The 27,391-nt window shown below is 59.7% G+C and overlaps 3 protein-coding genes across 11 annotated transcripts; 1 reads left to right on the top strand and 2 right to left on the bottom strand.

The window, feature by feature from the left end:
* Positions 1–135: 135 nt before the first annotated feature.
* GNPTG (N-acetylglucosamine-1-phosphate transferase subunit gamma) lies at positions 136–10,410 on the bottom strand. 2 transcript variants are annotated; one of them, XM_055562664.1, is made up of 11 exons: positions 10,304–10,407; positions 10,137–10,194; positions 9,991–10,058; positions 1,479–1,533; positions 1,332–1,415; positions 1,168–1,261; positions 987–1,101; positions 823–905; positions 618–749; positions 462–543; positions 136–365 (listed from the first exon to the last, which is right to left on the bottom strand). In XM_055562664.1, the coding sequence occupies exons 1-11, from the start codon at positions 10,353–10,355 to the stop codon at positions 268–270; spliced, it is 921 nt and encodes a 306-aa protein (XP_055418639.1). In that variant the 5' UTR covers positions 10,356–10,407; the 3' UTR covers positions 136–267. The 2 variants fall into 2 exon arrangements, with proteins under 2 accessions (XP_055418639.1, XP_055418640.1); XM_055562665.1 differs by lacking the exon at positions 1,332–1,415 and having other exon boundaries at positions 10,304–10,410.
* A 24-nt stretch (positions 10,411–10,434) lies between these two features.
* TSR3 (TSR3 ribosome maturation factor) lies at positions 10,435–12,919 on the top strand. Its single transcript, XM_055562663.1, has 6 exons — positions 10,435–10,628; positions 10,715–10,934; positions 11,293–11,486; positions 11,885–12,061; positions 12,217–12,280; positions 12,525–12,919. Exons 1-6 carry the CDS (start codon positions 10,517–10,519, stop codon positions 12,703–12,705), a joined length of 948 nt encoding a protein of 315 aa, XP_055418638.1. The 5' UTR covers positions 10,435–10,516; the 3' UTR covers positions 12,706–12,919.
* BAIAP3 (BAI1 associated protein 3) lies at positions 12,703–26,260 on the bottom strand. 8 transcript variants are annotated; one of them, XM_055562658.1, is made up of 35 exons: positions 26,136–26,260; positions 22,179–22,319; positions 21,860–21,947; positions 21,637–21,717; positions 21,300–21,407; positions 20,819–20,878; positions 20,617–20,683; positions 20,349–20,544; positions 20,067–20,111; positions 19,870–19,947; positions 19,678–19,780; positions 19,242–19,349; positions 19,058–19,153; positions 18,824–18,927; positions 18,511–18,631; positions 17,903–18,027; positions 17,725–17,815; positions 17,532–17,588; positions 17,339–17,436; positions 17,184–17,235; positions 16,964–17,094; positions 16,694–16,817; positions 16,473–16,616; positions 16,293–16,385; positions 16,010–16,201; positions 15,854–15,922; positions 15,684–15,763; positions 15,500–15,608; positions 15,025–15,096; positions 14,802–14,882; positions 14,600–14,720; positions 14,392–14,515; positions 14,104–14,309; positions 13,630–13,969; positions 12,703–12,903 (listed from the first exon to the last, which is right to left on the bottom strand). In XM_055562658.1, the coding sequence occupies exons 2-34, from the start codon at positions 22,307–22,309 to the stop codon at positions 13,866–13,868; spliced, it is 3,459 nt and encodes a 1,152-aa protein (XP_055418633.1). In that variant the 5' UTR covers positions 22,310–22,319; positions 26,136–26,260; the 3' UTR covers positions 12,703–12,903; positions 13,630–13,865. The 8 variants fall into 8 exon arrangements, with proteins under 8 accessions (XP_055418633.1, XP_055418628.1, XP_055418629.1 ...); XM_055562653.1 differs by having other exon boundaries at positions 15,854–16,201; XM_055562654.1 differs by having other exon boundaries at positions 14,600–14,882.
* Positions 26,261–27,391: the final 1,131 nt, after the last annotated feature.

Genomic DNA, 27,391 nt, shown 5'->3' with positions numbered 1-27,391 from the left:
GAGTTTTCTTAACCCAGAAGGTAGTATTTATAATGCATAATCATTTACTCGTAGTGAATTGTTTAAAGTTGTTAACACTTGTTTAAATTTTTTTACACTATAGCATTTATGCAATGGTTTACAGAATTCATGGAATTATTTTTATCAGTATGGAAATTAATTAAAACTCTGATCTTTATTTTGTCTGCATCTTTGAGGACAACCCCAAGGGCCTACTGGCTCAGAAGGAGAGAAAGGTCCTTAGGCCGAAGCCCACAGTCCTGAGGGTCACAGGGTGTCCCCACGCAGTCCAGGGTCGCCTCGCAGGGGCTCCGCCATCCCAGCCGTGGGCGCCTGGGGGCCCCAGTGCTCAGAGCTGGGGGTTTCTGCCAAAACACCAGACAGTGGGAGTCAGGACCCGACCGGCAGGCACAAAGCCCGGGTGGGCTTGGCCCCCTCACCCCCCACCGGGCACCACGGACCTGTGGGCTTCCCGTAGGGGACGCCGTGCTGGGTCAGCATGCCTTGCAGTCTCTTTATCTCCTGGGACAGGGCCTTATGTGCCTAGACCGGGAGTGGAGAAGAGTGGTCAGGCCCTTGGTGGGAGGCTGTCCTCAGCCAGGGGGCCGTGTCTGTACCTCCTGGCAGCTCTCCAGCGTCTCAAACCGCAGGCCCTTGGTGCCTCCTTCCTGCTGCGCCACTTCACTTGGTTCTGATGTCTTCAGATAACCAGCATCTTCAAAAATCGCCCTGAGTGACTTCTCGTAGCCCTGCAGGTGGAGGATGAGGAGGAAGCGCCCACTGGGCTGCCCGGCCCCCATCTGGGGCCTGCCCATGGCTCACCTGGGCCGTGATCAGCTCATCCACCAGGTCCTGCTCCAGCTGGTCCCACCGCTGCTGCAGGGCCACGGGCAGGGTCGGGTACACTGAGGGTCCGATAGAAACTGGCTGAGCTGAGCCCCTCTGCCCCTCAACCCCACCCCCCCCCCGCCCGCCCAGGCACCCACCTAACAAGGAGTGGGGGTGGCAGACGAGGGGCGTCTCGAAGGTCAGCGCGTAGACACAGGTGCTCGGCTCAGACACATGGGCCAGCCGGTTGCTTTTGCCACAGGTGAGCTCCACCTAGGGGGACCTCAGTGAGCAAGTGGGGGAAGCAGGCACCCCCCCACCCCCGCCTCCACCGCCCACCTTGCTCTGCCGGCTTCGTGACTGGCATGCGTCGCCATCCCGCATCCACATGCCCCTGAAGGTGTTGTTGGTGATCTCCCACTCATGCCAGATGCTGCGGAGGGGCAGAGAGTGAGGCAGGGTCGGGCACGGCGCCCCCAGGGCCTCGGCCGCACCCCGCTCACCCGAGGATCCCGCTGTAGGCGTTCCAGCGGAAGGTCTGTTCATGCTGCGTCACGTTGTGGAACGGGCAGAGCTCGTACTTGTACCTGCGGGCACGGTGCTGTCAGCGGGGCCCCGGCCCCCAGCCACCCTGCCCTGCCCTCACTCACGTGGACTCCACCAGGCTGAAGCACTTGCCAGAGAGTCTGGAGAGGTGCGCGGGGCCTGCGGGGAGAGCGCAGCCCGCTGAGCATGGTGTCCTGAGCAGGCGCAGAGCCCAAAGTCAGGGCCCTTCGGGAGGGCGAGTGCCGGAAATGTGACAACCCGGCGGAGGGCGTGAGCGACCTCACATAGCGCTGGCTCACACCCTGTGAAAACACGGCCAAGGACCACCGCAACCAGCGGCGCTAATCCCCAGCGTTCCAGAGAACGGCTTACCGGCAGCCAGGCGAGCCCCTTGCAGCGAAGCCCCCGCCCTAGCAGGGCCGTGAGGAGCAGCCTGGCTGGGGCCTGCCAGGAGCCCAGCCTCTGTTCTGCTCAACTCGGATCCCAGGCAGGAAAGGGGGCTGCTCAGGAAGGCTGCGGGTGAGGGGTGACGGTCGGACACACACAGCAGGCCATCTGGACCCAGGAGGAGTGCAGGGAGACCCCAGGGGCCTGCACGCGGACGCCCCCAGGCTCTGAACACACCCAGCCTGGTGAAGGGCCCCAGCACCGGGCCAGCCTGCAAGGGACCCGCAGCCTCTCCAAAGGAAAACGCAACAGGACCACCTGGGAGAAGCCCAGATGCTGGACTGACTGAAGACTTCAGTTAAACAAATGCCTAAAATATACTTAAGGGGCTGGAGGGAAACAGGAAGAACCAAAGCGTGTCAGGAAAATGACACGTGGGCAGAGAGGTGAACCATGTCGAGAAGAACTAGAAAACCCTGGAGCCAAAAAATACAACTGAACTAATAAACCCACAGAAGAAGTTCAACAGTTCTGAGCAGAGAGAAGAACCAGTGACGAGACAGTGGAGGCAAAGAGGAGGGGCAGAGACGGGATCTGAGGAAATAACTGCCCCAACCCGACAAAACACATGGATGGACAGATCCAGGCGGCTCACTGAACTCCACGTACAACACACTCAGAGACCCCCACCGAGACCGAAGAGAAACGGCAGACACCAAGTCGAAAAGTGGCAAGAAGTGACTCATTACATGAAGGAGTCAATGAGATTACCCACCACTTCCCTGCTACACTTGGGAGGCCAGGAAGCAGTGGGGTGGGAGGCAAAACTGTCAACCAAGGAGTCTATCTCCAGGAAACCCTCCTCCAAGAGTTAGGCAAAATCAAGACCCTCCCAGACAAAGGCTGAGCAATTTCATTACCACCGAGCCTGCCTTGGACGGAGCCCCTTATTGCGCCCAGGAAAGGCAAATACACGGGCAAACTCAAAGCAGTGCCATGGTCCTGAGCCGCAAATCTACAGGGTTCAAAAGCCAAGAAGCATGGATGTAACTACAGATCCATGCTTGAAGGGTCACTTTCTGAAGTCAACCACAAAGTTGGGGAGGGACAGAGTTGTGCAGGAGAAGTCTTTCAAGTCACACCAACTTCAATCAAGTACAAGTTAGACTTGAGTTACATGATCATATGTAATCCCCTGGCGACTGGAGAGGAAATGGCTACATAGAATGCACACAAAAGGAGGTAAGAAGGATGTCAGAACAGGTCGCTTAGGAAAAAGTCAACAAAAGGAATGGTGGGAATGAGCAACAAAAAACAACTATAAAACAAATTTTGCTGTTTTGTCTTCTCCAAATCCTTCCTTATCGGTGATTAAACGTAGACAGATTAAACTCTCCCATTCAGAAGGCATAGATTGGCTAAATGGGTAAAGAAATGTGACCCAACTGTGCATACTCTTATTTATAAGAGACACACTGAAGCTCGAGGGCACAAGCAGGCTGCAAGTGAGAGGATGGAAAAAGACGCAAGTAGAGCGAGCGGGGACGGCCACGCCGACACCTGACGAGACAGACTACCAGTCAGCACTGTTCAGGGAGATAAGGGGGGTGTTACACACGAGAGGGTCCCCTCACCAAGGGCGTGACAGTTACAAGCACACGGCACCAAACATCAGAGCGCTGGCAATGACGCCAAAGGCAACGGTACCAAAAGGAAAACTAGAAATGTGGGGCGCTCCCATAGCAACAGCAAAGCCCCAAACAACCCAATTAAAGGATGGACCACGGGGACTTCCTTGGTCCAAGTGGCTTAGAAAAGCGGCTAAGACTCTGAGCTCCCAATGCAGGGGCCTGGGTTCTATCCCTGGTCAGGGAGCTAGATCCCACGTGCCCCAGCTAAGACCCAGCACAGCCAAATATACCAGAAAAAACAGTTTGTTTAAGATGGACCAAGGATTACTAGACATTTTCCTGAAGTGAAAAATAAATACAAATCAAATCCGCAATGAGATATCACTTCATCTACATTAATATGGCTATTATTAAACAAACAAACAGAAAACAAATGTTGGTTAGGATACAGAGAAACCAGAACCTCTGCACACTGCTACAGCTGGTGGGAATGTAAAATGTACAAGCTGCTGCTGAGAAGTTTGGTGGTTCCTCATAAAGCTTAAACATATGGGGTTGGCCAAAAAGGTTCATCTCAGATTTTTCTCTAAAGATTTTTCAGAAAAACCCAAACGAACCTTTGGCCAACCCAACAGAAGCACATGATACAGCAAACTGACTCCTGGGTATGTGAGCTGAAAGCAGGGGCTCAAACGTGGACCGTGTTCACAGCAGCCTTATTCACAGTAACCGAAAAGTAAAAACCCAAGTGTGCACGACAGATGAATAAACAGAATGCAGTGTGCATGGACAATGGAATATCATTCAGCCTTAAAAAGGAAGGCAGTCTTGCCACAGGCCACAAAATGAACTTTTGAGACACTGTGCTAAGTGAAACGGGCCAACTGCAGAAGAACAAGTATTGCATGACTCCACCTACATGAGGTACTTAGTTCACTCGAGCTGCTATAACAAAATATCACAGACAGGATTTTTCTCCTACACAGACAGGATTTTAAAGTAGCTATATTGCAACCATGTTCCAGGGTGTTAAGGAAAACAAGGTGCATAAATGGAATCTCAGCAGATAAATAAAAATTAGAATGAGATGTGAAACTCTAAAAATAATCTTTTAAAAAGTCAAATAACTAGCCCAGAAATACCTAAAATACATGTATTCATCATGCTCAAGGGAAGCTTATTCCAAGAACACAGTGTTGGCTCAATATTCAAAAGCCAAAGCTCCCCACCCTATCAGTTCAGTCGCTCAGTCGTGTCCGACTCTCTTTCAACCCATGGACTACAGCACACCAGGCCTCCCTGTCCAACACCAACTCCCAGAGCTTGCTCAAACTCATGCCCATCGAGTTGGTGATGCCATCCAACCACCTCATCCTCTGTCGTCCCCTTCTCCTCCTGCCCTCCATCTTTCCCAGCATCAGGGTCTTTTCCAATGAGTCAGTTCTTTGCATCAGGTGGCTAAAGTATTGGAGTTTCAGCTTGAGCATCAGTTCTTCCAATGAATATTCAGGACTGACTTCCTTTAGGATGAACTGGTTCGATCTCCTTGCAGTGCAAGGGACTCTCAAGAGTCTTCTCCAACACCACAGTTCAAAAGCATCAATTCTTTGGCACTCAGCTTTCTTTCCAGTCCAACTCTCACATCCATACCTGACTATGGGAAAATCCATAGCTTTGACTTTGCTGGCAAAGTAATGTCTCTGCTTTTTAATAATGCTGTCTAGGTTGGCCATAGCTTTTCTTCCAAGGAGCAAGCATCTTTTAATTTCATGGCTACAGTCACCATCCGCAGTGATTTTGGAGCCCCTCAAAACATAAAGTCTCTCACTGTTTCCCATCTATTTGCCATGAAGTGATGGGACCAGATGCCATGATCTTAGTTTTCTGAATTTTGAGTTTTAAGCAAACTTCATCACTCTCCTCTTTCATTTTCATCAAGAGGCTCTTTAATTCTTCTTTGCTTTCTGCCATAAGGGTGGTATCATCTGCATATCTGAGGTTATTGATATTTCTCCTGGCAATCTTGATTCCAGCTTGTGCGTCATCCAGCCCAGCATTTCTCACAATGTACTCTGCATAGAAGTTAAATAAGCAGGGTGATAATATACAGCCTTGACATATTCCTTTCCCGATCTGGAACCAGTCTGTTGTTCCATGTCCAGTTCTAACTGTTGCTTCTTGACCTGCATACATATTTCTCAGGAGGCAGATCAGGTGATCTGGTATTCCCATCTCTTGAAGAATTTTCCACAGTTTGTTGTGATCCACATAGTCAAAGGCTTTGGCATAGTCAATAAAGCAGAAGTAGATGTTTTTCTGGAACTCTCTTGCCTTCTTGATGATCCAACAGATATTGGCAATTTGATCTCTGGTTCCTCTGCCTTTTCTAAAACCAGCTTGAACATCTGGAAATTCACCATCCACATACTGTTGAAGCCTGGCTTGGAGATTTTGGGGTATTACTTTACTAGCATGTGAGATGAGTGCAATTGTGCGGTAGTTTGAGCATTCTTTGGCATTGCCTTTCTTTGGGATTGGAATGAAAACTGTTCTTTTCCAGTCCTGTGGCCACTGCTGAGTTTTCCAAATTTGCTGGCATATTGAGTGCAGCACTTTCACAGCATCATCTTTAAGGATTTAAAATAACTCAACTGGAATTCCATCACCTCCACAAGCTTTGTTCGTAGTGATGCTTCCTAAGGCCCACTTGACTTCACATTCCATGATGTCTGGCTCTAGGTGAGTGATCACACTATCGTGGTTATCTGGGTCATGAAGATCTTTTTTGTACAGTTCTTCTGTGTATTCTTGCCACCTCTTCTTAGTATCTTCTGCTTCCGTTTCTGTCCTTTACTGTGTCCATCTTTGGATAAAATGTTCCCTTGGTCTGATTTTCTTGAAAAGATTTCTAGTCTTTCTCATTCTATTGTTGTTCTCTATTTTTTTGCATTGATCACTGAGAAAAGCTTTCTTATCTCTCCCTGCTATTCTTTGGAATTCTGCATTCAAATAGGTATATTTTTCCTTTTTTCTTTTGCCTTTTAGCTTCTCCTCTTTTCTCAGCTATTTGTAAGGCCTCCTCAGACAACCATTTTGCCTTTTTGCAATTCTTTTTCTTGGGGATGGTCTTGATCACTGTCTCCTGTCCAATGTCACGAACCTCCGTCCATAGTTCTTCAGGCACTCACTCTATCATCTATTTCTCACTTCCACTGTATAATCCTAAGGCATTTGATTTAGGTCATACCTGAATGGTCTACTGGTTTTCTCTACTTTCTTCAATTTAAGTCTAAATTTTGCAATAAGGAGTTCATGATCTGAGCCACAGTCAGCTTCTAGTCATCTTTTTGCTGACTATATAGAGCTTCTTGCCTACCCTAGAAACAGCTTGAAAAAGAAAACTAAGGACTGCCTTGATAGGTTTAGAAAAAACCTTTGACAAAACCCAACAGCTATTCATGGTAAAAACTCAGCAACCAGGAACAGCCTGGAAGGTCCTCTCCCTGAGAAAGGGCTGTACATGGGAGCTTCAGGTGGGAGACAGAGGCCAGGTGGGGGACACCTCTCCCCACTGCTCTCGAGAAACCCAGAGGACCGGCCAGCACGCAGGTGCACAGCTGGACTCCAGCTACTACACGGACAAACGTTAACCACGGGAATCCAATGGACACAGTCCAGAATGTGGGAAACACACGACCCAGTTTCCTTAGTAGATAAATCGCAAGGAGCCGAAGGGAGGGATCTATAGAGTCGAGGAAGCCGGAGCACACGTGGGCGCGTGTCAAGTGCACGACACACGGCCCTTCCCTACTGACTCAAACCACCAGCCTGTTAGACAGTATGAGACATCTCAAACAATGAGGGGATTTTACTGACTGATACTATTGCTGTGTCCTTCAATACATGCACACCAAAATATTACAAATAAATTAAGTTGAAAGAAATTAGTTTCAAAGTAACCAGAGTGGCAAAGAGAAAGCTAGGTGAGGGTGCCTGGTGCTTCACACACCCTTCTTCCACTTTCACACATGCTTGAAATTGTCTAGAACTATTTTTTTTCTAAGTCAAGGAAAAATCAAAAGTAAAAATGTGTAGAGTAAGCACTAAAACTGAGCACAAGCAGAAACACAGCAACCCAACTGCAAATCAAACTGATGACAAAGAAAAGAATGACCTCGTGAAGGATGGACCACAGTGCCCCGCTGCCCAACTCTGTCTGGACACACTCCAAAATAAATTGCAAGTCTCAAACCTTGCTCACTTGTCTCATAGTCAGTGAGACGGCTGGCCCAGCGCGTAATTAACCAGATGCATACATTCCCCTTGCGTAATTAACCAGATGCATACATTCCCCTTGACTGATTCCCCGGGATAGCTGTACAAGGCAGTGTGTGTGTGTGTGTGTGTGTGTGTGACTCAGTTGTGTTCAACTCTTTGTAACCCCACAGACTGTAGTCTGCAAGGCTCCGTTCTCCATGGAATTAAATACTAGCGTGGGTTGCTATTCCTTTCTGCGGGGCATCTTCCCAACCCAGGGATCAAACCCTGGTCTCAAACGAGAAGGTAAAGCAAGCACAGCAGAACATCAGCTCTTGCACTGAGTCGGAGTGTATGCTGCTGTTCACAGCCCCATTTCTCCGTTTTTCTACTCAGTATTTTCACAGTAAAAAGCTAAACTCTGTCTAGCGTGAAAGCTCACAGCTGTACCCTCCGTCTCTGATCTCAGCGCCCCACCCCCACCCCGTGGCCAATCCCTCCAGGCCTGGCATCCGTGCTCAAGGCCTGTATGTGGCCACTCCTTTCGCTGGACTCTTCTCCCCCAGATAGTCACAGCCCTAACTCCCACTCCCCTTCAGTTTCTGACCGAAATTTCACTTCTCAGTCTTTTCCTGAACCAGCCCCCCATTTAAAATGGCAATCCCCAGAACAACCCTGCACGCACACTCTTCTCTGCCTTCTGTACCTACAGAGCACTTTTCACCAGTCTACATTTTACCTACTTTTTTTTTTATTGTCAGCCTACTCCCCTGCCAATTAAGGCTGTCAACTCCATGAGGACACTGTATGTTTTCTTCATTTCTGCATCCACAGCATAGACCCTAACACATGGTAGCATTCAACTGGAGGAAAAAAAAAAACAAAACTGGGGGGACTTCCTTAGTGGTCCAGTGGCTAAGACTCTGCACTCCCAACACAGAGGACCTGGGTTCAATTCCTGGTCAGAGAACTCGACCCACATACCCTAGTGAAGATCAAAGATCCCAAGTGCCTCAACTAAGGCCTGCTGCAGCCAAATAAATATTTGTTTTAAAAAGAGATCTTGGATTTTTTTTCTTTTTAATTGGTGGGCTTCCCAGATGGCTCATTGGTAAAGAATCTGCCTGCAATGCAGGAGACATGGGTTCAGTCCCTGGGTCGGGAAGATCCCTTGGAGGAGGGCATGGCAACCCACTCCAGTATTCTTGCCTGGAGAATCCCATGGGCAGAGGAGCCTGGTGGGCTACAGTCCATATTGTCGCAAAGAGTCGGACATGACTGAGCGCTGTGCAGCTTGCAGGTCTTAGTTCCTGCGTCAGGGATTGAATTCAATGCCCTTTGCAGTGGAAGCACCAAGTCCTAACCATTGGACCACCAGAGAAAAAATTCCCTTGGATTTTTTGTTTGTTTATATTTAACACCCATTTAACAACACAGCAATTCCATTCCTGAGATCCTGCTACAGGAAACCACTCCCATAGATGTAGAAACAGGGACCCCTCGAAGGGATAGTCTTCTCAACAATGCTTTTAGTGACCGAAACCAATAAACAACACCTTGCTGGACAATGAAAGAACGCAGAGCATCCTATGGAATGCTAGGCACCAAGCAAGAAGAGCGAAGACCCACAGTGAGCGACGACAGCAAATAAGCAAACCTGCACAGTGGAAGTCACTCAGTGGTGTCTGACTTTTTGTGATCCCATGGACTAAACAGTCCATGGAATTCTCCAGGCCAGAATACTGGAGTGGGTAGCAGTTTCCCTCGCCAGGGAATCTTCCCAACCCAGGGATCGAACCCAGGTCTCCCTCATTGCAGACAAGATTCTTTACCAGCTGAGCCACCAGGGAAGCCCAAGAACATTATAGAGTGGAATCGAACCGGGGTCTCCTGCATTGCAGGCGGATTCTTTACCAGCTGAGCTACCAAAGAATCCCCTCTTTTGAGCAGTAAAATGGTACTACTCAAAACAACAAAGCAAAGGTCACACACAAAAAACCTACTACACGTTTTTTACGTGTAAGCTTATGCACGTAAACGCATTAAAAAACGTTTAAGAAAACAGACACCAAACCTGATAACAGAGATCACCTCTAGGAAAACAAACTAAAGACTAAGTCCCTAACCAGTGAACCAGGCACAGGCACGCTCTGGAAGGTTAGCGTGCACTTAGAAGGCTGACAAAGGACAGCATGAGCCTCCAGGTCCTAACTTCCAAGGCCCCTCTCCCTCCCTGGCGCCGGCTCCCGAGAGCTGACGCGGCCCACCGGTGCTGAAGCTGGGCCGGTTTCCTGCTCGCCCCGGGTCCCCGGCACGTCAGCGGTCAGGGCCCCGCACTCACCAGACACGGGTGAAGGGTCCCTCTTGGGCTGGAGGCGACTGGTCTGGGGCAGGAACGGGTTGTTGAGCCTGCGAGACGCGGGAGGGTCAGGGAGAAGCAGGCCCGGGCCGCGGCGCCGCACCCCTACTCCCCGCGCAGCCACTCACCCGAAAGTGTTGGGCTCCTCCACCACCTTCATCTTGGCGGCGCCTCCGGGCGCGGGCCCTGCGGGGAGCGAGCAGTGAGGAGGCGGGCAGGCGGGCAGGCAGCGCGGGCGGGGCCGCGGAGACCAGAGGGGGTGCTCCGGGACGGAGGCGCCGGGCCGGTCACTCACCGCGGGCCGCGAGCCCGAGCAGCACAGCCAAGCCCGCCAGCCTCGCCGCCATCGCGCCGCCGCCGCCGCCGCGCGGTCACGTGGGCGCCAGAACCGGAAGTGGTGCCCCGCTGCGCGGTCACATGGGGACGTGAACCGGAAGTGGTGCCGGCGCACAACTTGGCCGCCGGAGGAGCGGAGACGCGGTAGGCGTAGCGGGCCCGGCTTCTCGCTATGGGCCGCCGCAGGGCCTCGCGCGGGCAGGGCGCGGAGGGCGGCCGCGCTCGGCGCCCGGCGGGCCGCTCCCTGGAGGCCTTCGCCGAGGAGGTGGGCGCCGCGCTGCGCGGTGAGTGGGGCGTGATCCTGATGGGGGCCGAGGGTCGGGCCGCGGAGCCGCGCCTGAGGCCGGGTTCCCCTCTCTGCCCGCTGCAGCGTCCGTGGAGCCAGAGGCCCCTGAGGACCAGGGCGGCCCGGGCCCGGCGCAGCTGCCCTGCACGCTGGCCATGTGGGAGTTGGGCCACTGCGACCCCCGGCGCTGCACCGGCCGCAAGCTGGCCCGCCTGGGGCTGGTGCGCTGCCTGCGCCTGGGCCACAGGTTCGGCGGCCTCGTGCTCAGCCCCGTGGGCTCCCAATACGTGTCCCCCGCAGACAGGTAGGCTCGAGAGGACTGGGTGCGGGGAAACGGAGTGGGCCTGCCCGGACTCTTCTTAATTAGCCCCCAGCCTTGGCGCATCTTTTCCTTCAGGGCTCACTTGTTTGTGTTATCTGTCTAGTTGGCCCCCGTTGCCTAGCACAGAACCCAGGAGGTAGCAGGCAACAGTGAACATTTGTTGAGTGAGTAAAAGCCTCATGGAGGAACAGCTTTCCCCCAACTGCCTCAGATGCTTGGCCCGTGAGAGTCCTTGAATGATGCCCCTGAATCCCCAGGGCGGCCGGTCTCCTAGGACATAGCTGCCCTGGGGCCAGCACCCAGTTAAACCCAGAACCAAGCCCTACACTACTCTTGGCAGACACTTGGTGGCACAGTCTGGGGTCGCTGTCATCGACTGCTCCTGGGCCAGACTGGATGAGACTCCATTTGGGAAGATGCGTGGGAGCCACTTGCGGCTCCTGCCCCACTTGGTGGCTGCCAACCCTGTGAACTATGGCCGGCCCTGCAGGCTGTCCTGCGTGGAGGCCTTCGCTGCCACCTTCTGCATCCTGGGTGAGTGTCAGGGCCTGGCAGCTGGGAGTCGGTGTGCTTTTGCTGCCAGTCCCGGGAGGAGCCTGACCACGTGCTGGGTGGTGGCCAGGGTTTCCTCCGAGCTCGCACTTTAGTCCTCTCCCTGAGAGGAGGAGGTGGAGACAGAACAGACCATTGGCCTCCAAGCGCTTGTCAGGCTGTCATCAGGGCACGACGGCCTCCAGAGCCCTGTTAACCCAGCTCATCCCCTGAGAACTTCAGGTCCACACGGAGGCTCAGAGGGGCAGTCCCGTGAGATGCCTTGTGGGGAGAGGGACTTGGTGGGCTGCAGAGGGCTGTGGGCCAGTATTGGCGGGACTCTCAGTTCCTGGGGGGCAGGAGAAGGACTGTCTACATCCATAGGCTTCCTGCACCGACAGGCTTCTCAGACCTCGCTGTCATTTTGCTGCGGAAATTCAAGTGGGGCAAAGGCTTTCTGGATCTGAACCGCCAGCTTCTGGACAAATATGCGGCCTGCAGCAGCCCAGAGGAGGTGCTGCAGGCAGAGCAGGAGTTCCTGGCCCAAGCCAAGGAGCACCCTGAAGAGGAGGAAATCGGTGAGGCTTGGCAGGGACACCTGCCCCCCAGGTGGGAGCCAGGATCCTCCAGGCCTTCCCCCTCCCTTGAGAAGCCCCGGGGTTGGGAAGACCTTCCTGCCACAGCTGTGAGACTCCTACTTCAGGCCGCTTTCCTCCTTGATTCTTCCATTCAGATCCCTTTGATGTGGACTCAGGGCGGGAGTTTGCAAACCCCAATCGGCCCATGACTGGCTGCCGGTAGGTCCCCCAGCGTCATGATAGCCTTGACTCAAGGCTCTCCTCCACCCCTGATCTCAGCCCCTCCTTCTGCAGGGTGGGGGACTGTCTTAAACATCAGGATGGTTTTCTGACTGCAGAGAAGGGAAGCTGGAGGGGTTTCCACTTTGAGAGGATGGGGAGTAGGAATCTGTCCTCAGCTTGGGGGCTCTGGTGAGTGAGTAGGTGTTTCGGGGAGGCTGCTGGACATACCCCTCTCTCTCAGGCTGCCCAGAGATGGTGCTGACAGTGACACTGAAGGTGAGTCTGAGGAACTTGGACCTGACCCTGACAATGGGGGAGACAGCAGCAGCAGCCCAGAAGAGGAGGAGACTGCTGAGCAAGGGGCTGAAGCCAGGGTCCCCACAGAGATTTGGAAAGGAATCAAGAAACGGCAGAGAGACTGAAAGTTGCAGAGGTGTGTATTTTTGGAGGCGGAGTGACGAGGACATCTGGAGATGGCAGTGGAGCTTGTGGGAACACAAACGGGCCTGGCGGCCTCAGGCCGTGCAGCTGCGAGCAGGACTGGACTCTGACCGGGTTCTTTCCCGGCGCTTCTTACCCAGCCTTGCTCTGGGTCCTGCCTCAGAGCCCTCCCAATGAAGCTGCAAGCCAAGAAGACCCCCGCGTGAGCCTATGCTTCTTGGCACTCGGCCTCTAGTGAGCCACATCCTGCCTAGAGAGCCTGGGGTGTAGAGATGGGACCCCTGGGTAGATCTTGTGTGGATGCTGTGCATTCATGAAAAGGAGACGGCCACACAGTTGGCACAGAGTGCCTTACACTAACCCAATCAGCCTGGCGTGACATCCTCAGCCTCCCACCATGACTGCAGAGGTCCCTCTCCTGGGCCTGTGAGCTGGGTGGGGACTGGAGACCTGTGGAGCTCTCAGGAGAACCCCTTCCATATGCCCTCTTGGAGGAGGGGGGGCATCCCCAGAGAAGGTGGGGGCGCTGCGGGTGTTCACCTCTCCCTCTGAGGCCTGGATTGTCCAGACTCCAAACCCAGACCTTCCAGCCTCTCTGCTTAGGGAGACTCTGCCCTGACCCCAGAGAGGCCCAGGACCGAGGTCTTCCCTGGTTACTGGTGACATTTAGGGGTGGACGATTCTATGTTGGGAGGAGGGCTCATGGCAGGATGTCAAACCACACTTCCAGCCTCTACCCACTGATGCCAACAGCACAGCCAACCACTCACTCACCGGGTGTGACTGACCCCCCCCCCCCGCCCCAACGTCCCCTGGGGGCAAAGCCCCCAACTGAGAACCTTGCCTTAAGACCAGGGCCCTCCCACCCTGAGGCCGTGGAGCCTGAGGGGAAATGGGAAGCTCACCTGGTGGCCAGGGCTCGTCCAGTCGGCTGTCCAGATCCAGCAGGGTAGGGCTTATTGGGCACAGTTCACAGCACACACCGCACAGACGTAGTGGGGCAGAAGGGAGCCAGGGAGTCCAGCCACGGAACACACACCATGAAGCGGGGCAGGGCGCCATGGCCCAGCTGCACAGAGCTGACCACAAGGCGAGACAACAGCGCGGGACGTGTGGAGGGCTTGGCTCTCGCCCGCAGGGCTCAGGGGTCCGCCTCCATGTACTTCTCCAGCTCCCGGAGCCTCTTGACAAATTCCTGCGCCTCCTTGTTGGGGCGACCCTCCAGCATCCGAAGCGCGGACCTCACTGCGGGCGGGGGCGGGGGCGGGGGCGGTGTCAGTCCTGCTGGCCCCGCTCTCACTGCTCAGTCACCCTGGGCTCTGCAGGGGGCGGGGCCAGCATCGGCCCGGCTGGCCCCGCCCCGCCGGAAGCTCACTCACCCTGGGCTCGCGGCCGGCGCAGGTGCAGGGTGACCGGCTGGCTGGCCCTCGCGCTCCCTCCCACCTGGGGCCTCGCGACGCCGCCAACGCTGCCCAGGCCCAGGGCTGCCTCCCCCGCGAAGTCGTTAGTGGACAGCCAGTCATGGTCCATGACGGTGAACAGCACGCAGGCGCCACGGCGGCGGCAGGCCTCTGCGGGCACGGAGCTGCGAGGGGAGAGGGGAGGTGGGTGGTTATCTGGAGCCCTGCTCCCCACTCCGGGCCGGCAGGGCGGGGAGGGGCACTCACAAGTAGAAGAGCTCGTCGTACACGGGGTGCAGCGTCCGGCTCTTGACCTGGGTCCTCTGGCTGCGGACCAGCGGGAAAAGGTGCGGCGGGCCCAGCTCCACGATCACAAAGGGGTCGCTTAGGCCTGGGGACACGGCTGTGAGCGCACCCCGCCGCCAGCCCCGCCCCGCCCCGCCCGGTGGCAGCCCTCCCCACCGCTCGCCCGCACCGTTGGCGTCCAGGGGGAGCAGGTCGGCGGCGTGCAGCACCTCCACCGCCAGCCGCTGCTCGGCCGCCTCGTAGTGGCAGCGGACGCTCAGGCGCCCGAACCGGTTGTGTTCCAGGGATCTCTGTGGAAAGGCCAGGAGCCGGTGAGACGAGCTCGGGGTCGTTGGGGGCGGAGCCTCGTGCGCGCACCTGGGCCGCACTACCTGCTTGAGCTTGTCCAGGTAGTACTGCTCGATGCACTCCCGCGTGGAGCACTGGTGCAGGCGCAGCTCCTCCTCCAGCCTCTGCAGGGAGGAGGCGGTGCCTGGTGTTACCGGAGCTCCTCACCGGCCCCATTTCACGCACGGGGCGCGGCTGAACTCAAACCTGGGTCTCAGGTGTCCGCCCCTACCCCTTCCCGTCAGAGGCCCCAGGGCCAAACCTTACCTTGTAACTTCCATCTCTCAGGCTCTCCAGGGGCAGACCCTGGCCCTCAGCGTGGAAAAAGTTGACCAGGGCCTGGGGTGAGGCAAGAAAGAAAAGGTATCGGGGTGGGGTGGGTGCTGGAGACAGAGTGGGAAGGAATGGAGCCTTGAGCAGCACCCAGCCTGGGCTGTCTGGAGCCCCAGGTAGAGCCACTCATACCTGGGCCGTTATCAGAAGCTGCCAGGAAGCTTGGGGAAATGAGGGCACCCAAAGCCAGACAGCTGTCGGAACAGGTGGCCCAGGTGCTGCTGACTCAGCAGACTCAGGGAAAGAGATGCTGCCTGATGGCTTCCCAGAGGAGGAGTGTCTGGGCTGGGGACCAGGCTGGAGGGGGGCGTGCAGCTGGAAAGGTCAGCAGTCTTATTGCCAGGGGACAAGGGCAGAGGGGCCAGGAACCAGGAGTTCAGGCAGGAAAGGCTCTTCCATGGGGCCCTACCTCCAGTGTGAAGTGGAAGCGCCCGTAGAAGTCGGCAGACACGTCTCGGTTTGCTCCCAGAGCCTGCAGAATGGCCTGCAGCAGCAGCTCCCAGAGGGCCTCCAGCACCCTGCAGGATGCTCAGCATCTGTGACCCGACCATGGGCCAGCCCTGCTCTGCCTGCCCGCCCGCCCAGGACCATACCTGTTTAGGTTTTCCTTCACCAGTGAGGCATTCAGCAGAGCCAGTTTCTCATCCAGGTACTTCAGAAGGGGGGCCACGGCCTGCAGGTAGGGTCCTCAGGCTAGGACTGGGCCCCAGCGCACACGCGCATTCCCCACCAAGCCCAAGACCTCGGCTGGCCGGGCACTCACCTCGTCATTCTGGATGGAGTCCGGCGAGAGGCTGACGTGCTGCACATACTTCCTGACGTCACCCACCATCTGTGGGAGAGCCGGAGAGTGGTGCTTAGCAACGCGGGGTGCAGAGAGGGGCAGCTGGCTCCTGCCCCAGCCCACCGGCCCTGCCACCTTGGAGGTCAGGTGTGCTGTCACGGTTCGGGCCTCCCGCTGCAGGTCCTCGTCCAGGGCCTGTGTGCAGCTGAGCAGGGGCCGCGGGAGCGTGCCCTCAAGCCCCGCAGCCCCCTCCGGCCACGCCAGGCCACGCAGTGCCTGGCCAGCAGCCTTGCGGAGGAGCTCCACGTCGTTGAGGACCACGCAGAGCTAGGGAGGTGTGATGGACATGCGTGGGCTGGCAGCGGGGTGGTGGCCACCCTAGGCCTCCATCCCCCACTCCTGCGCCCCCCCTGCTCACGGGCTCGCTCACTGCCTCTCCAGCTGCCCCAGGCTGAGCATCCACCTTCTTTCGCAGCAGCTCTGTGTAGAAGAGGGCGGCTTCACACAGGTCCTGGGGTGGAAGACGGGGGCTCAGGAGCTGTGGGCCATGTCCCTTCTGCACCTAGACCCCAATCTCCTCTTGGTGGGTAGTCCCCACCTGGCTGAGCTGGGTGCCTAGTGTCTGGGCCTGGGCAGGGTCAGGCCATGCCAGGCAGGCCCACAGCTCCTGGATGTGGCTGAAGCAGAGGCTGGCAGTGGCCGCGGAGCTGCTGTGCTTGGAGGAAGCATCCATGGGCTCCAGCTAGGAAGCAGGAGGTGGCCAGGTTAGGGGGGGAGCCCAGATGAGCCCAGCCCCCTCAAGCCTGAGAGCTCACTCACTGTGTCCACATCCACGGCTCCCTGAAGCCTCCACTTGGTTTGGTCTCGCAGCACCTGCAGCCAAAGCTTCACAGCGGGCAGGAATGGGGCGTGGATGCCGGCCAGGGCTAGGGAACGGCTGTCCCTGCAGTGGGAGGCCCATCAGCGCTCACCCTGATCAAACACCTTGAGCCAACATGTCCCAGGTTCCCAGCCTGCAGAGACCCTGGGGAGACTGCACAGAGAGCCCTCCAAGAGGAGACTGGAGGACAGGTGGGGCAGGGCACCCACCGGCCCGGAATGCTGCTCCAAAAGCGCTGGATGTCCGCCAGGGTCAGGTAGAGCTCAAAGAGCCCCGAGGCCACCTCCAGGGTCATCTTGGGGCTCAGCTCCTCTGTCAGCACCCAGGCCTCTTCAGCCACCTGTCCAGGAGGGTGGACTCAGGCTGGTGGCAACAAGAAACCCCAGGCCCCTTCCCAGCCAGGGGGCTCTCCCCACGCCCCCTCCTCACCAGACGCTCCAGCTGCCGAAAGGTGAGGGTGAAGAAGTCCACCTTGATGATGCTGCAAAGGACACACCTCAGATACCTGCTCGCCCTGCTCCCCAGCTGGGTGGTGGCACTTTAGGGGCTGGGCGCAGGGGCAGCAGGGAGAGCCCTGGCCCCACCTGTGGAAGAGGCTGGCGTAGATACCGTAGCAGGACTGCAGGTCCTCGTAGATGGTGTCAGCCAGCTTGACCAGCCCGGCGAGGCGCTGTGGGCCTGGCTGCAAGGAGGCCCAGCACACTGACCTTCTGGTCTGCACTCACCTGTGGCCCCGCACCTCCCCTGTGGCCACGCCTCCCCACTCTGCCACCACACCTGCTCACGAGGACTTTGGGTGTTCAGGAGCTTGTCGAACCACTCACGGTTGCCTCTCTGCAAGGGAAGTGCCGAGGAAGCGTGTTGGGTGGAAGGGAAGAAGGGCAAGTGTGTGTGGTTCCACAGGTCCAGCCTGAGGGCAGGGGCACGGGCAAGGATGGGCAGTTAGCCCAGACCCAGCTACCAGACGCACCTTCAGGGCAGCAGCAATGTCCATGTTTAGCTCCGTCTCGAAGGGGCAAATCTCAAACGAAGGCTGGAAGAGCTGCAGCTTGCCAAGACACCTGGGCGAGGGGTTGCAGCTGACTGGGGGCTGCCCCACCCAGTCCCCCAGCCCCAACCCCCGCCCGCAGATGAGTGGCTGCACCCACTTCAACAGCAGCTCCAGGCGGTAGACAGCTGTGCTGTTAGCGGCAGGAAAGTAGTCCCGGAGCTGTCGCAGCAGCTGAAGCCCAAACTCAGAGAAGGCAGAGAAGCTGTCTGCGAGGCCCTCCTCCTGAGGGACAGGGCCCTTCAGAACGGACTGCTGAGTGCCCGCTCCTCGTCAAAAGCCGCCGGTCTGCAAGGCCCTGCCCTGAAGAGCACCCTCCCTACTACGGGCCTCCAACCCCATTGGCCTCGCCCTGGTGCCCTCTCCAGCCTCCACAGCGCCCCCTGGAGACACAGACGCCCCCAGGGCCTTCGCAGCACGAGCTGCGCCTCCTTCCTTGCGGCCCACTCCCTCCGCTGCTCGCGGGGCTGAAGCCGCACGGCCTGCCTCCCGCGGGACTCCCTCTTGGTATCGCACAGCCCTGTCCTGGGACCGCACAGCAGCTGCTCTCTCTTAAGTCCCGCGCTTTGTCCGCTTATTTTTAACCCCCTACCACTCCCACAGGCTATGCACCCCAGCAGGGCAGGACTCTGGCGGTCCTGTCCCTGCTTGTCCCAGCCTGAACAGCCCCCCGGCACACCCTCCAGGAGCATTTTCATGCGAGCCCACCTGCTCCTGGGGCAGCGAGCCCGCCTCCTCCCAGTGAGCCTGCAGGTCTTCTAGCAGCCCCAGCAGGTAGCCGTAGTCCAGGGTGCGGGTCTGATGGTGGCGGCTGCTGACCTGCCAGTGCCTGCGGGGCCCCAGCCCAGGCTCAGGGTAGCTGCGTCAGGGGCCCGACCCAGCAGGGGACCCGTGCCCCTCCGACTGATAGCCCCGCCCCTTCCCTGACCCCGGCCCCGCCCCGCCCCGCGCGGCAGGCCTCGCCCACCCAGCCCCGTTGCGCCGCGGCCCCGCCCCTCGCGACGCGGCCCCGCCCACTCACAGCACAGCCAGCTGCAGCGCCGACAGGTTGCTCTGTGCGCCGTGCAAGCAGAGCACGGTGGCCGCAGGCCCGCTGAGCTCGCCACGCCAGCTGCTCGAGTTGGGCTGAGGGACGGGCTGGCCGTGGGTGGAGGCGGGAGACCCCCATCCCTTCTCGGCCCCCAGGTCCCTGGCCTCCCCGCCTCGCCCTCCCCAGCCGCCCCTGGCTGCCCCTGGGGCCGGAGGTTGGCGCTACCTCCTCGGTTCGGTGCTCGAACTGCAGCAGACGGCTGAGCAGCAGCAGGTACGACAGGAAGCCCGACCGCCCACGCTGGCTCATGTTCGTGTCCCTCTGGAACGCAGGGCCGGCTGGTCAGTAGCCCTTCCCGAGCCTATGGGCTGGGGTGCAGGGCTGCAGGAGGGGGGCCCTTGGCTCCCACCTGCGTCGTGATCAGCTTGAGGATCAGTTGGCAGTCACCCTGCACCCGGGAGGCGCTAGAGCGCGGTTCCAGCTTGAACCAGCGGTCCTCCCCAGCCACAGGCACCTCCTAGGGGAAGGGAGTTCAGATTGGTGGTTCTGCCTAACGCCCCTTCCCTGCACAGACTGTCTCTGGGACGGCAGGAGAAACAGGCCTCTACTTCCCACTGAACACTGGTGACCAGCACAGGGGCGCTCAGGGGTGCCTGGACACTAGAGGTTCCTGGAGGCTGTCCCTTCCCACTTGCAGCACGATGTTCCCCCAGCCCCAGCTCAGGAAGGATGGGAAGCTGCTGGGGTATCATGGGACATAGCAGCAGTGGGGCAGGACTGCTGCCAACACCAGGTGGGACACCCAGGAGCAAGCATTCAGCAAGCAAAACTGCCAGCCCACTCACCCGGACGGGTATGTTGAGGCACCCCAGGAAGTCATCAGTGTGGTCCTCCGTGGGCCCCGCTGTCCCATTTGCGCGGGCAGACTTGACAATCTGTTTGAAATACCTGGGGGCAGCAGGATGGCTTCAGGCCTGTGGCCCCTGAGGAGCCCCCACCCGCTGGCCCCTGTGTGTGGGAGGGTCCTGCTGCCCCACCTGCTCACGCCCTTCAGGCCGATGACCTCATTCAGCTTCCTGCACGCTTCCACCAGGGACACATCATCGTCGTGATCCCTGGAGGGAGTGGGGGCCTGGCTTGTCTGCAGCTCAGCCTGGTTCTGATTGCCCCCTCCCGCTCCACCCAGACCAGAGGCGCCCGCACCCCCTGCCCTGCAGGGCACAGGGGCCTCTACCAGATGTCCAGGTGCAGCTGGTCTGTGCCCACGTCCTCGATCTCACTGTAAGGAGAACAGAGAGGTGCCCCGGAGGGTCCAGGTGATGCCCTGCCCTGTGCTGGGGCAGGGACAATTTCTGAGCCTCAGTCTCCTGCTCTGGAAAGTGGGCACAGGACCAGCCCTTCGGTTCCCAGGGGCAGGCACTGAGACCACCTATGGGCGCAGCTGCTCCAGGACCGGCCGGCACCGCCGCAGACCCCACCCAGCCACCCTGCCGCCCAACTGGACAAGGGGCCTTACAAGAGGAAGTGCTCCTTCCACACAGGGTTCAGGGTGCTGCTCTTGACCTCGGTGACCTGGATGCACTTGGCTGGCAGCGGGCCACCTCGCTTGCTGCCCTTGCGGAAGCTGAAGCGCTGCTCCTTGTGTGGGCTAGGCTCCCGCACGGCCCCTGAGGCCGGCAGGATGCCCAGCATGCAGTACGGGTCACTGAAGCCTAGGAGATGGTGGGTGCCTCAGTCCCAGCCCCGCCCCCATGGCCCCCAGACCCGGCTGGCCCCCCACTCACCATTGGGGTCTTTGGCCAGCAGGTTCTTGGCACGCATGACGGACACTTTCAGGGCATAGGTGGGTGCCTGCAGGAGGGGGGCAGTGACAGTCTCTGGGGCTCGGTGTGGGCCTGACACGGCCAGCCCTGCACCCCTCCACCCCGAGCCTCTGCTCACAAGCACCGCGAGGGGCAGCATCTGCCCAGCCAGCGGCAGCCTCACCTTGGCCTTCTTCACGCTTTCCACAGCCGCGGCGTGCTCCTCGGGGCCAGTGCCGAACACCTGCAGGCCGGCAGGTGTGAGGCCCAGCGGCCCTTGAAGCAGACCAGTTACCATCCTGGGGGCTTCATGGGGCAGGGGGAGCACACACAGCAGGAAGAAAGGGGTCTGTCCTTCCTTTCTCTGTGTGTCTGTCCATCCTTCTGTGTGAGTCCTACATCTGTCTACCTGTCTTTTCCGATGTTCTTTGTAGCTGTGTCCATCTGTGTGTTCTGTTTGAATGTGTCTGTGTGTCTGTCCACCTTTCTGGGCATGCCTGTCAGCCTATGTGTGTCTGCCTGAGCACCTGTGTGTGTGTTATGTACGTGGGGCAACTTTGTGTGTCGTTGAGGCAACAGTAACACAAGCAGGTGGGAAAAGTGTCTCAGCCACCCCCAGAGACAGTGGGGCTGGGCCAGCCGAGTAGATGGGGCCTGGGGCTCACCTGCTGCAGGTAGCTCAGCAGGGCCTCCTCGTCATCCACCTGGTCAGGGCCCATGGTGCCTGCGCGGTGAAGGACCGTGTACAGAGCCTCCTCGTAGAGCATGTCCACCTGCAGGCGGGGACGTGGGCCCTGAGTCCCGACCGCAGGGGCTCTCGGCTCCTCAGACGCACCCTCTCTGCCCAGCCCCCAGCCGCTCCTTCCACTGGCAGAGCCTGGTCTCTGCCTCTGTGCCTTTGCACCTTTGGGGCCTCCACCAGGGGTCCCTCCCCACCCCTGACCTCTGCTCACTCCCATGGGGAGGTCAGCCAACCCTCCCCAGACACCCCCACCCCCTTACCTCCTCTTGGCTCAAAGTTCTCAGGCCACGGCTGGGGTCCACGGGCTCTGCGGGGGCAGGTGAGCTGCTGCGCAGCAGGACCTGTGAGAGGCACCGGGGGGTGAGGGTCTCCATGGCTCCCTGGCAGGGAGTTCTCCAGGGAGGGAGGGAGGGGAGCACGGAGCAGCTGCTGGGGAGGCCGGCCCGGGCCCATGAGGGGCAGCAGGGCCCGCAGTGTCCGCACCTCAGGGCACGGGAGCCCCTGTCTGCCCTCCCCCTTCTTCAGGATGAGGCGCATCTGGGCGAAGAACTCCACACCATCTCCGGGTTTCCTGCAAGAAAGGCCACACTCGGGGTCAGCAGACCCTCCCGACGCTGCAGCTCAGAGCACGTGCCGGCCCGCATGACTCAAAGGGATCCCCGGGTCTCTGAACAGCTGGAGGTGCAGTGTGATGCCCTCCACAGCCTTGGGTTCAGAGCCTCCTGGGCTTCCCCCAGGGGCCGTGCTGGGCGGCTGGTGTGTGAGGTCAGGGGAGGAAGGGAGCGGGCCGGGGGGCACCTACCAGGCCCCGGCTGTGGGCTCCGGCGGGTCGGCACTGCCGCTGGCCGGCTCCTCCTCCGTCCTCCGGCGGAAGGATGGGCACACCTGCACCTGCCTGAGCACGCTGCTCTTGATCTCCAGCAAGGTGGACATGGCGGGCGACCTGTGGGCAGAGCACCCCGCCTTACTGTCCCCTGTGGTCACATCAGGTGCCACCCTGAGCAGTGACAGAGGTGTGACCTGGAACTCAGAGGTGCCCACTGCTGGGGCCATGGGCTCCAACCCTCCCAAGGCTGCAGACTTGCTCAGTCCAAGCCCCGCCCCCCCGCAGGTTCGGGCTCCCCAGACCAGAATGATTCGGACTGAGCTGGTTTCAGGGTACACACAGAAGGGGGCCACCAGGCCCAGGCCCCATTCCTCCCTTGCCATGAAGAATTCCCGTGCCCCAGGGTGACATCTAGGCTGCTCCAGGCAGGATGCTGAGTGGTGGCTCAGTTGCTATGGCAACACAGGCCCTGGGAGCGGACAGGGGCTGCGGCCCCACAGCCCACACTTTGCAGAAGGGGAGCGGGACCTGCTTGGGGGACGCCTTCCTGTCCAGGGGGCCCGGCCCTGGGACGCCCCTGAGGGGCACACGGCTGTCACTGCTGACTCCAACCCCCAGCCTGACTGGCCTGCGCTGTTACACCCTCACACCTTGTGGGTGCTCAGTGCCCCCTGCAGATCTCGGGGGTAAGCCACCAAGGGCCCTGCAGTCTGCCTCTTCCACCCCGTGACCTGGCCCAGGCAACTACCTCCGGCCTTGGCCTCCCGATACCCCTGCCCCCACAATGTCTCACAAGGTGGTCTCATGGTCTCCTCTTCCCGCGCTGAAAGTCAACAGGTCAAAGCGAAGACCCTCTCCTGGGCCACCTCTGCCGCTCAGTGCCACCTACTGGGCTTCCTGGCCCTGGCTTGCTGGCCTCTGTGTGCTGGACACGCCGTGTTCCCCTTGGCTCACCTGGGGACCTGCCCACTGCCTGGGTCCTGTCCTTGTCCACTCTTGAGGGCGCCCCCCGCCTCCCAGGCCAGGCATGTCAGCCCAAGCCTGTCCTTTTCATTTGACAAAATAGGAAATGGGGACCCTGCCGGATCCAGCTCTACTTGCTGGGTTCTCACAGGCCCCTGGCAGTGGGGTAGCCAGGGAGACCCACCCCACCCTGTGTGCCCACTGCCAGGGGCCATGTGAGTGCTGGCACGTCCTCATTTATAGCCTTGACCTCCTCCCGGATGGTCACCCTCTGCTGGGACAGCGGGGCCAGGCACACCTGCCACCTTGAGGGTCCAGGACAGACTTTTCGAGCAAGCCGGGTGTATCTCTGGGTGGGGTGGTGCCTGGGCTGCCATCGCCAGTATGTGACCCCCGCCAGCTCTCAGCTCCTCATCTCAGTCCCTGATCCTCCAATCCTGGAACTGCAGGGCCAGGGGAACCCATCCAGCCAGACCCGAGAGCTGAGACAGGAGGAGGGGCGCCTTGGCCTCCAGCAGCCCTGGGCCCCCTTCATGCCAGTTGGTGCTTGCCCCAGGGAGCCCCTACCCCTGCTGCGGGCTCGGCAGCCCAGAGAGCTGTGAGGTCCCTGGGGGCTGGGTGTCACGGGTCCCCTTTTCCTCTCTAGCTGAGTGGAAGACGCTGCTTCCCCAACAGCCCCCCAAAGCGAGGGAGCAGCCACTGCTTGAGCTGTTGCCAGGGTAACCGCCAGCTGCGTCTACGTGTGACGGGGGCTCCAAGGCTCACAGTCCCAGAGACAAAGATGACGCAGGAGCCAAGTGGCCTGAGCTGCAGAGTGGGGGGCTTTCTCGGTGAGACGAGAGTGTTCAAGGCAAGGGGGGCCCCCTCCTCAGACCAGCCCTGGATATGGAGTGACGCTCTGCTCCCCGCACCTAGACCAGGAAACCGAGACCCCAGGCTCATGGCGCCCAGGGTCACCCAGCCAGCAGGCAGCCCGGGATAGAGTCACGGCCTCCCAGGCTCTGGCATCCAGGTGCTAAGCTCTTGGCTCGTCCTGAGTCTCAGGTCCAGGCAGGCTGGCCTCCCCCTGTGCTGCAGGCCCCTCCCTGCTCCCGTCTCAGCCTGTGCCCAGGAGGGAGGCAGCAGCGCTGTCCAGGTGCAGAGGCTCTTCCTGGGAGCTCAGAAGCCCCCTCTGTCCCCTGGGAACCCCTGGGCTGCCTGCACAGCCACAGCCTCGCTGCACCCGGCAGCCTGGGCCCTGGTGCCAGCCAGCACCCACTCAGAGCTGTCCTGGACAGAGGGCGTGGGGCCGATCTCTAGGGAGCACTCACTGGCTGCCAGGGGCTCTCGGCATGCATTGGGCAGAGTGAGCAGGGTACAGGCTTCAGGGGACCCCCTGTCTGTCTGACGGGCCCTAGAGGACTCCTTCCTGAACTTTCCGTGTCTCGGTCCCACCCAGGCCTGGCCAGAAGCTCTGAGCAGGAAACACCTGTATCCCCACTCAGGCCTGGCCACCGGCTCCATTTTGTCCAATGAACAAAGCGAGGCCAGCCAAGGAGCTGGATGCCCTACAGGCACCAGGACCCAGCCGAAAGCAATAGGCCTGCTGTGTTTCAGGGCTGTGCCCAAGGCCTGGGGTTGAGTGGGAAAGGATCACTCTGCAAAGTGATGTCACTGTCGCATTTCACATCCCAGTGATGGGGTGACTTACCCAGAACCCAGGGCTCAAAGCCCAGCTGTCTCCTGCTAGCCCACCTGGGGGCTAGCACTGAAGGAGGCAGGTCTGGAGCAGTGGGGCTGAACTGGAGAGCCAGCCTGGTCTTCTAGAAGAATCCCCAGCAGCCCACTGGCCGCCCTGGACGTGAATCAACACCCTCAGGGCGCTGGGGCCGCTCACTGAAACCGGTCCCTGGGGACTTAGGGGTAGGGCATCCACCGATGCTGCCCCTGGCATGTGTAAGGGGGCAGCAGAAGGTCTGGCCTGGCCACCTGGCTCTCCCTGCTGCCCAGCCCAGCCCCCAGCTGGCCCCCTTCACTCTCCTAGGGGGTTTCCGGCTGCCCCCCTCAGCTGACTCCCTGCACAGTGCTCGCCTGCACACAGTGCAGCCGCAGTGCGTCCTGCAGCCCGCCTGCAGTACCTCTTAGGAGCACTGCTCACTGAGGTCTCCTCCCCACCCAGTCCAAGGGAGGGGTCTGAGGTCTGTATTGTAAACAATTCCGCGGGCGGACCTAGAGCTCTGAAGCCGGAGACCAGCTGTAAAAGGTTGGCGAGATGCTTCTAGAATGAACGCATTTAAAATGAAGTGCCCGTAAGATCTTCCTCAGAGGTCCCCTCCCACCCGGCCAGCCGGGCCCTCTGACCTGCTCACCCCTCCCACTTCTCTCAGGGACAGGCTCCCAGCTCGCCCCTTCCTCCCAACCCCTGCTCGGACCTCGCCCCCACCCCAGTTCTGTCGGGGTGCTTCTCTCATTGGTGGGTGTTCGGTTCGGGGACAGTTTGGAAGCCTGGAGAGGGTGTATTTTGGGGGACCCACCCAGACGCCGGGAGGAATTTGGGGAAAACAAGGGGTCCTGCCAGGATCCGTAGGAGGGGGAGCAGGCTGGGCTCAGGGGCGTCTTAATCGCTGGAGGGTTGACTGGGAAACTCCGCGGAGGGTCTCGGGGTCTTCGGTCCCGCCCACCTGCGGCTTCCCCCGGGGATAGGGCGCCGGGTCCGAGCGGAGTGACCCTGCGCATCCCGGAGGGCGGGGGCGGTGGTCTTGGAGCCCCGCGCCCTCCGCGGCTGGGAGGTCTGGTCCCCCCGCCCCTCTGCAGTGCGCACCGTCTCCCGCTCCGAGGCTCCGCTCCTCCAAGCGCGCGCCGGCCTCGTCTCCCCGGTGCCGACGGCGAGTCTTGGCGACCTCCCGGCGCCCCGGGGTGGCGGCGAGAGCGGTCCGCCGGCGGGGCGCCGGGCTGGGCTTCGACGGCCGGGCAGGAGTCCGCGGCACTCACCGTGGGCAAGGCGGCAGGGGCGCGGGAACGGGGCTCCTGCGGGCGCCGCAGTCGGCGCCGGCTCCGGGGTCGCTCCAGCGGCGCGACAGCTCGCAGCCGCCAGCGCCGACGACTGAGCTCCAGGGGCCCCGCGCCCGGGCTGCAGGGGCCGGGGGCGGGGCTGAGCCTGCTCGCCCCGCCCCGCCGCTCGGGGCCCGCTTCCGCCCCGCCCCCGCCTCCCTCGCGCCCCTCTTCGCCCGCGCCCGCGCCCGCGCCGCTAGGGGCGCAGGGCGAGGATCCACGTGCCCCTAGTGCCCAGCCCGCGGCCCCTAAGGGGAGGGGGCTCGGGGATGCCAATCAACCCACACGAGGGTACTGAGCCGGAGCAGACCCGCTCTGCGTCACGACCCCCTCTCGGGGACCCCAGGGCAGACAAGAGTTGCCGAAACCGAACAGGATACGCCCGGGCCCGCAGCGCAGACTTTTCTGGAAGGGTTGTGTGGTCATCTCCAGAGTCGCCCTCCCAGCCAGCAGTGTCCCCACCACCAGCCTGGAGCGGGCCTGGGCCTGGGGACTCCGCCTCCGCGGTCCCAGCCGCTCTTCTCAGAGGGGACAACCCGCACCCCGCGGGGTGTGTACGTGTGCTGCAGGGGTCAATTCAGAACGCCCGCAACAATCCTGGTCACCGAAAGGGCGACCGACCCCACGGCCCACGTCTAGCCACCTGCCAGGTTACTCCGACGGCTGGAACCCTCTCGAGCTGTTCCCAGCCCATCTTTGGCGCCCCTCCACCGCGCCATGGTCACCTGGGGAGCCCGTAAAAATGGCTTGTTGAGCCCACCGGGGCCTGCTGACTCCCAGAGCCCGGGCTGGGCCTCCCCATCTGAGGCTTCTCCCACCCCAGCTGAGAACTCTGCAGGCTGCTCAGATGCACGGGCTCCCTGGATCCCCTTCCTACCTTTAGTAGACCCTGCTGGACCCTCAGAGCACCTTGTACTTGGGGGATCAGACTGTGGTTTGGAGAAGTTTTCACCCCAAAGGACTTCGTCTCTAGTGGAGGGACTCTAGGCTGGCTGGGGATCAGACAGACCTGGAACCCACTTCTGCTCAGGCCCAGAATAAAAGAACGGTTGGCTCTGGGAGGCCAGGGCTGAGCTGAGCGGAGGAGACCCTGGAGGAGCAGGGTTCAGCACAGAGCTGCATGCAGGGAGGCAGCTGTGATTTCTCTATTCCTTGGTCTAGAGGGGACCAGATGCACTCCTCTCACCCTAGGAGGT

The sequence above is a fragment of the Bubalus kerabau genome, chromosome 23, assembly GCF_029407905.1.
Source record: "Bubalus kerabau isolate K-KA32 ecotype Philippines breed swamp buffalo chromosome 23, PCC_UOA_SB_1v2, whole genome shotgun sequence".
NCBI classification, from domain to species: domain Eukaryota; kingdom Metazoa; phylum Chordata; class Mammalia; order Artiodactyla; family Bovidae; genus Bubalus; species Bubalus kerabau.
Note: the sequence above shows the minus strand (reverse complement) of the source record. Positions and strands in the feature narration are given on the sequence as shown.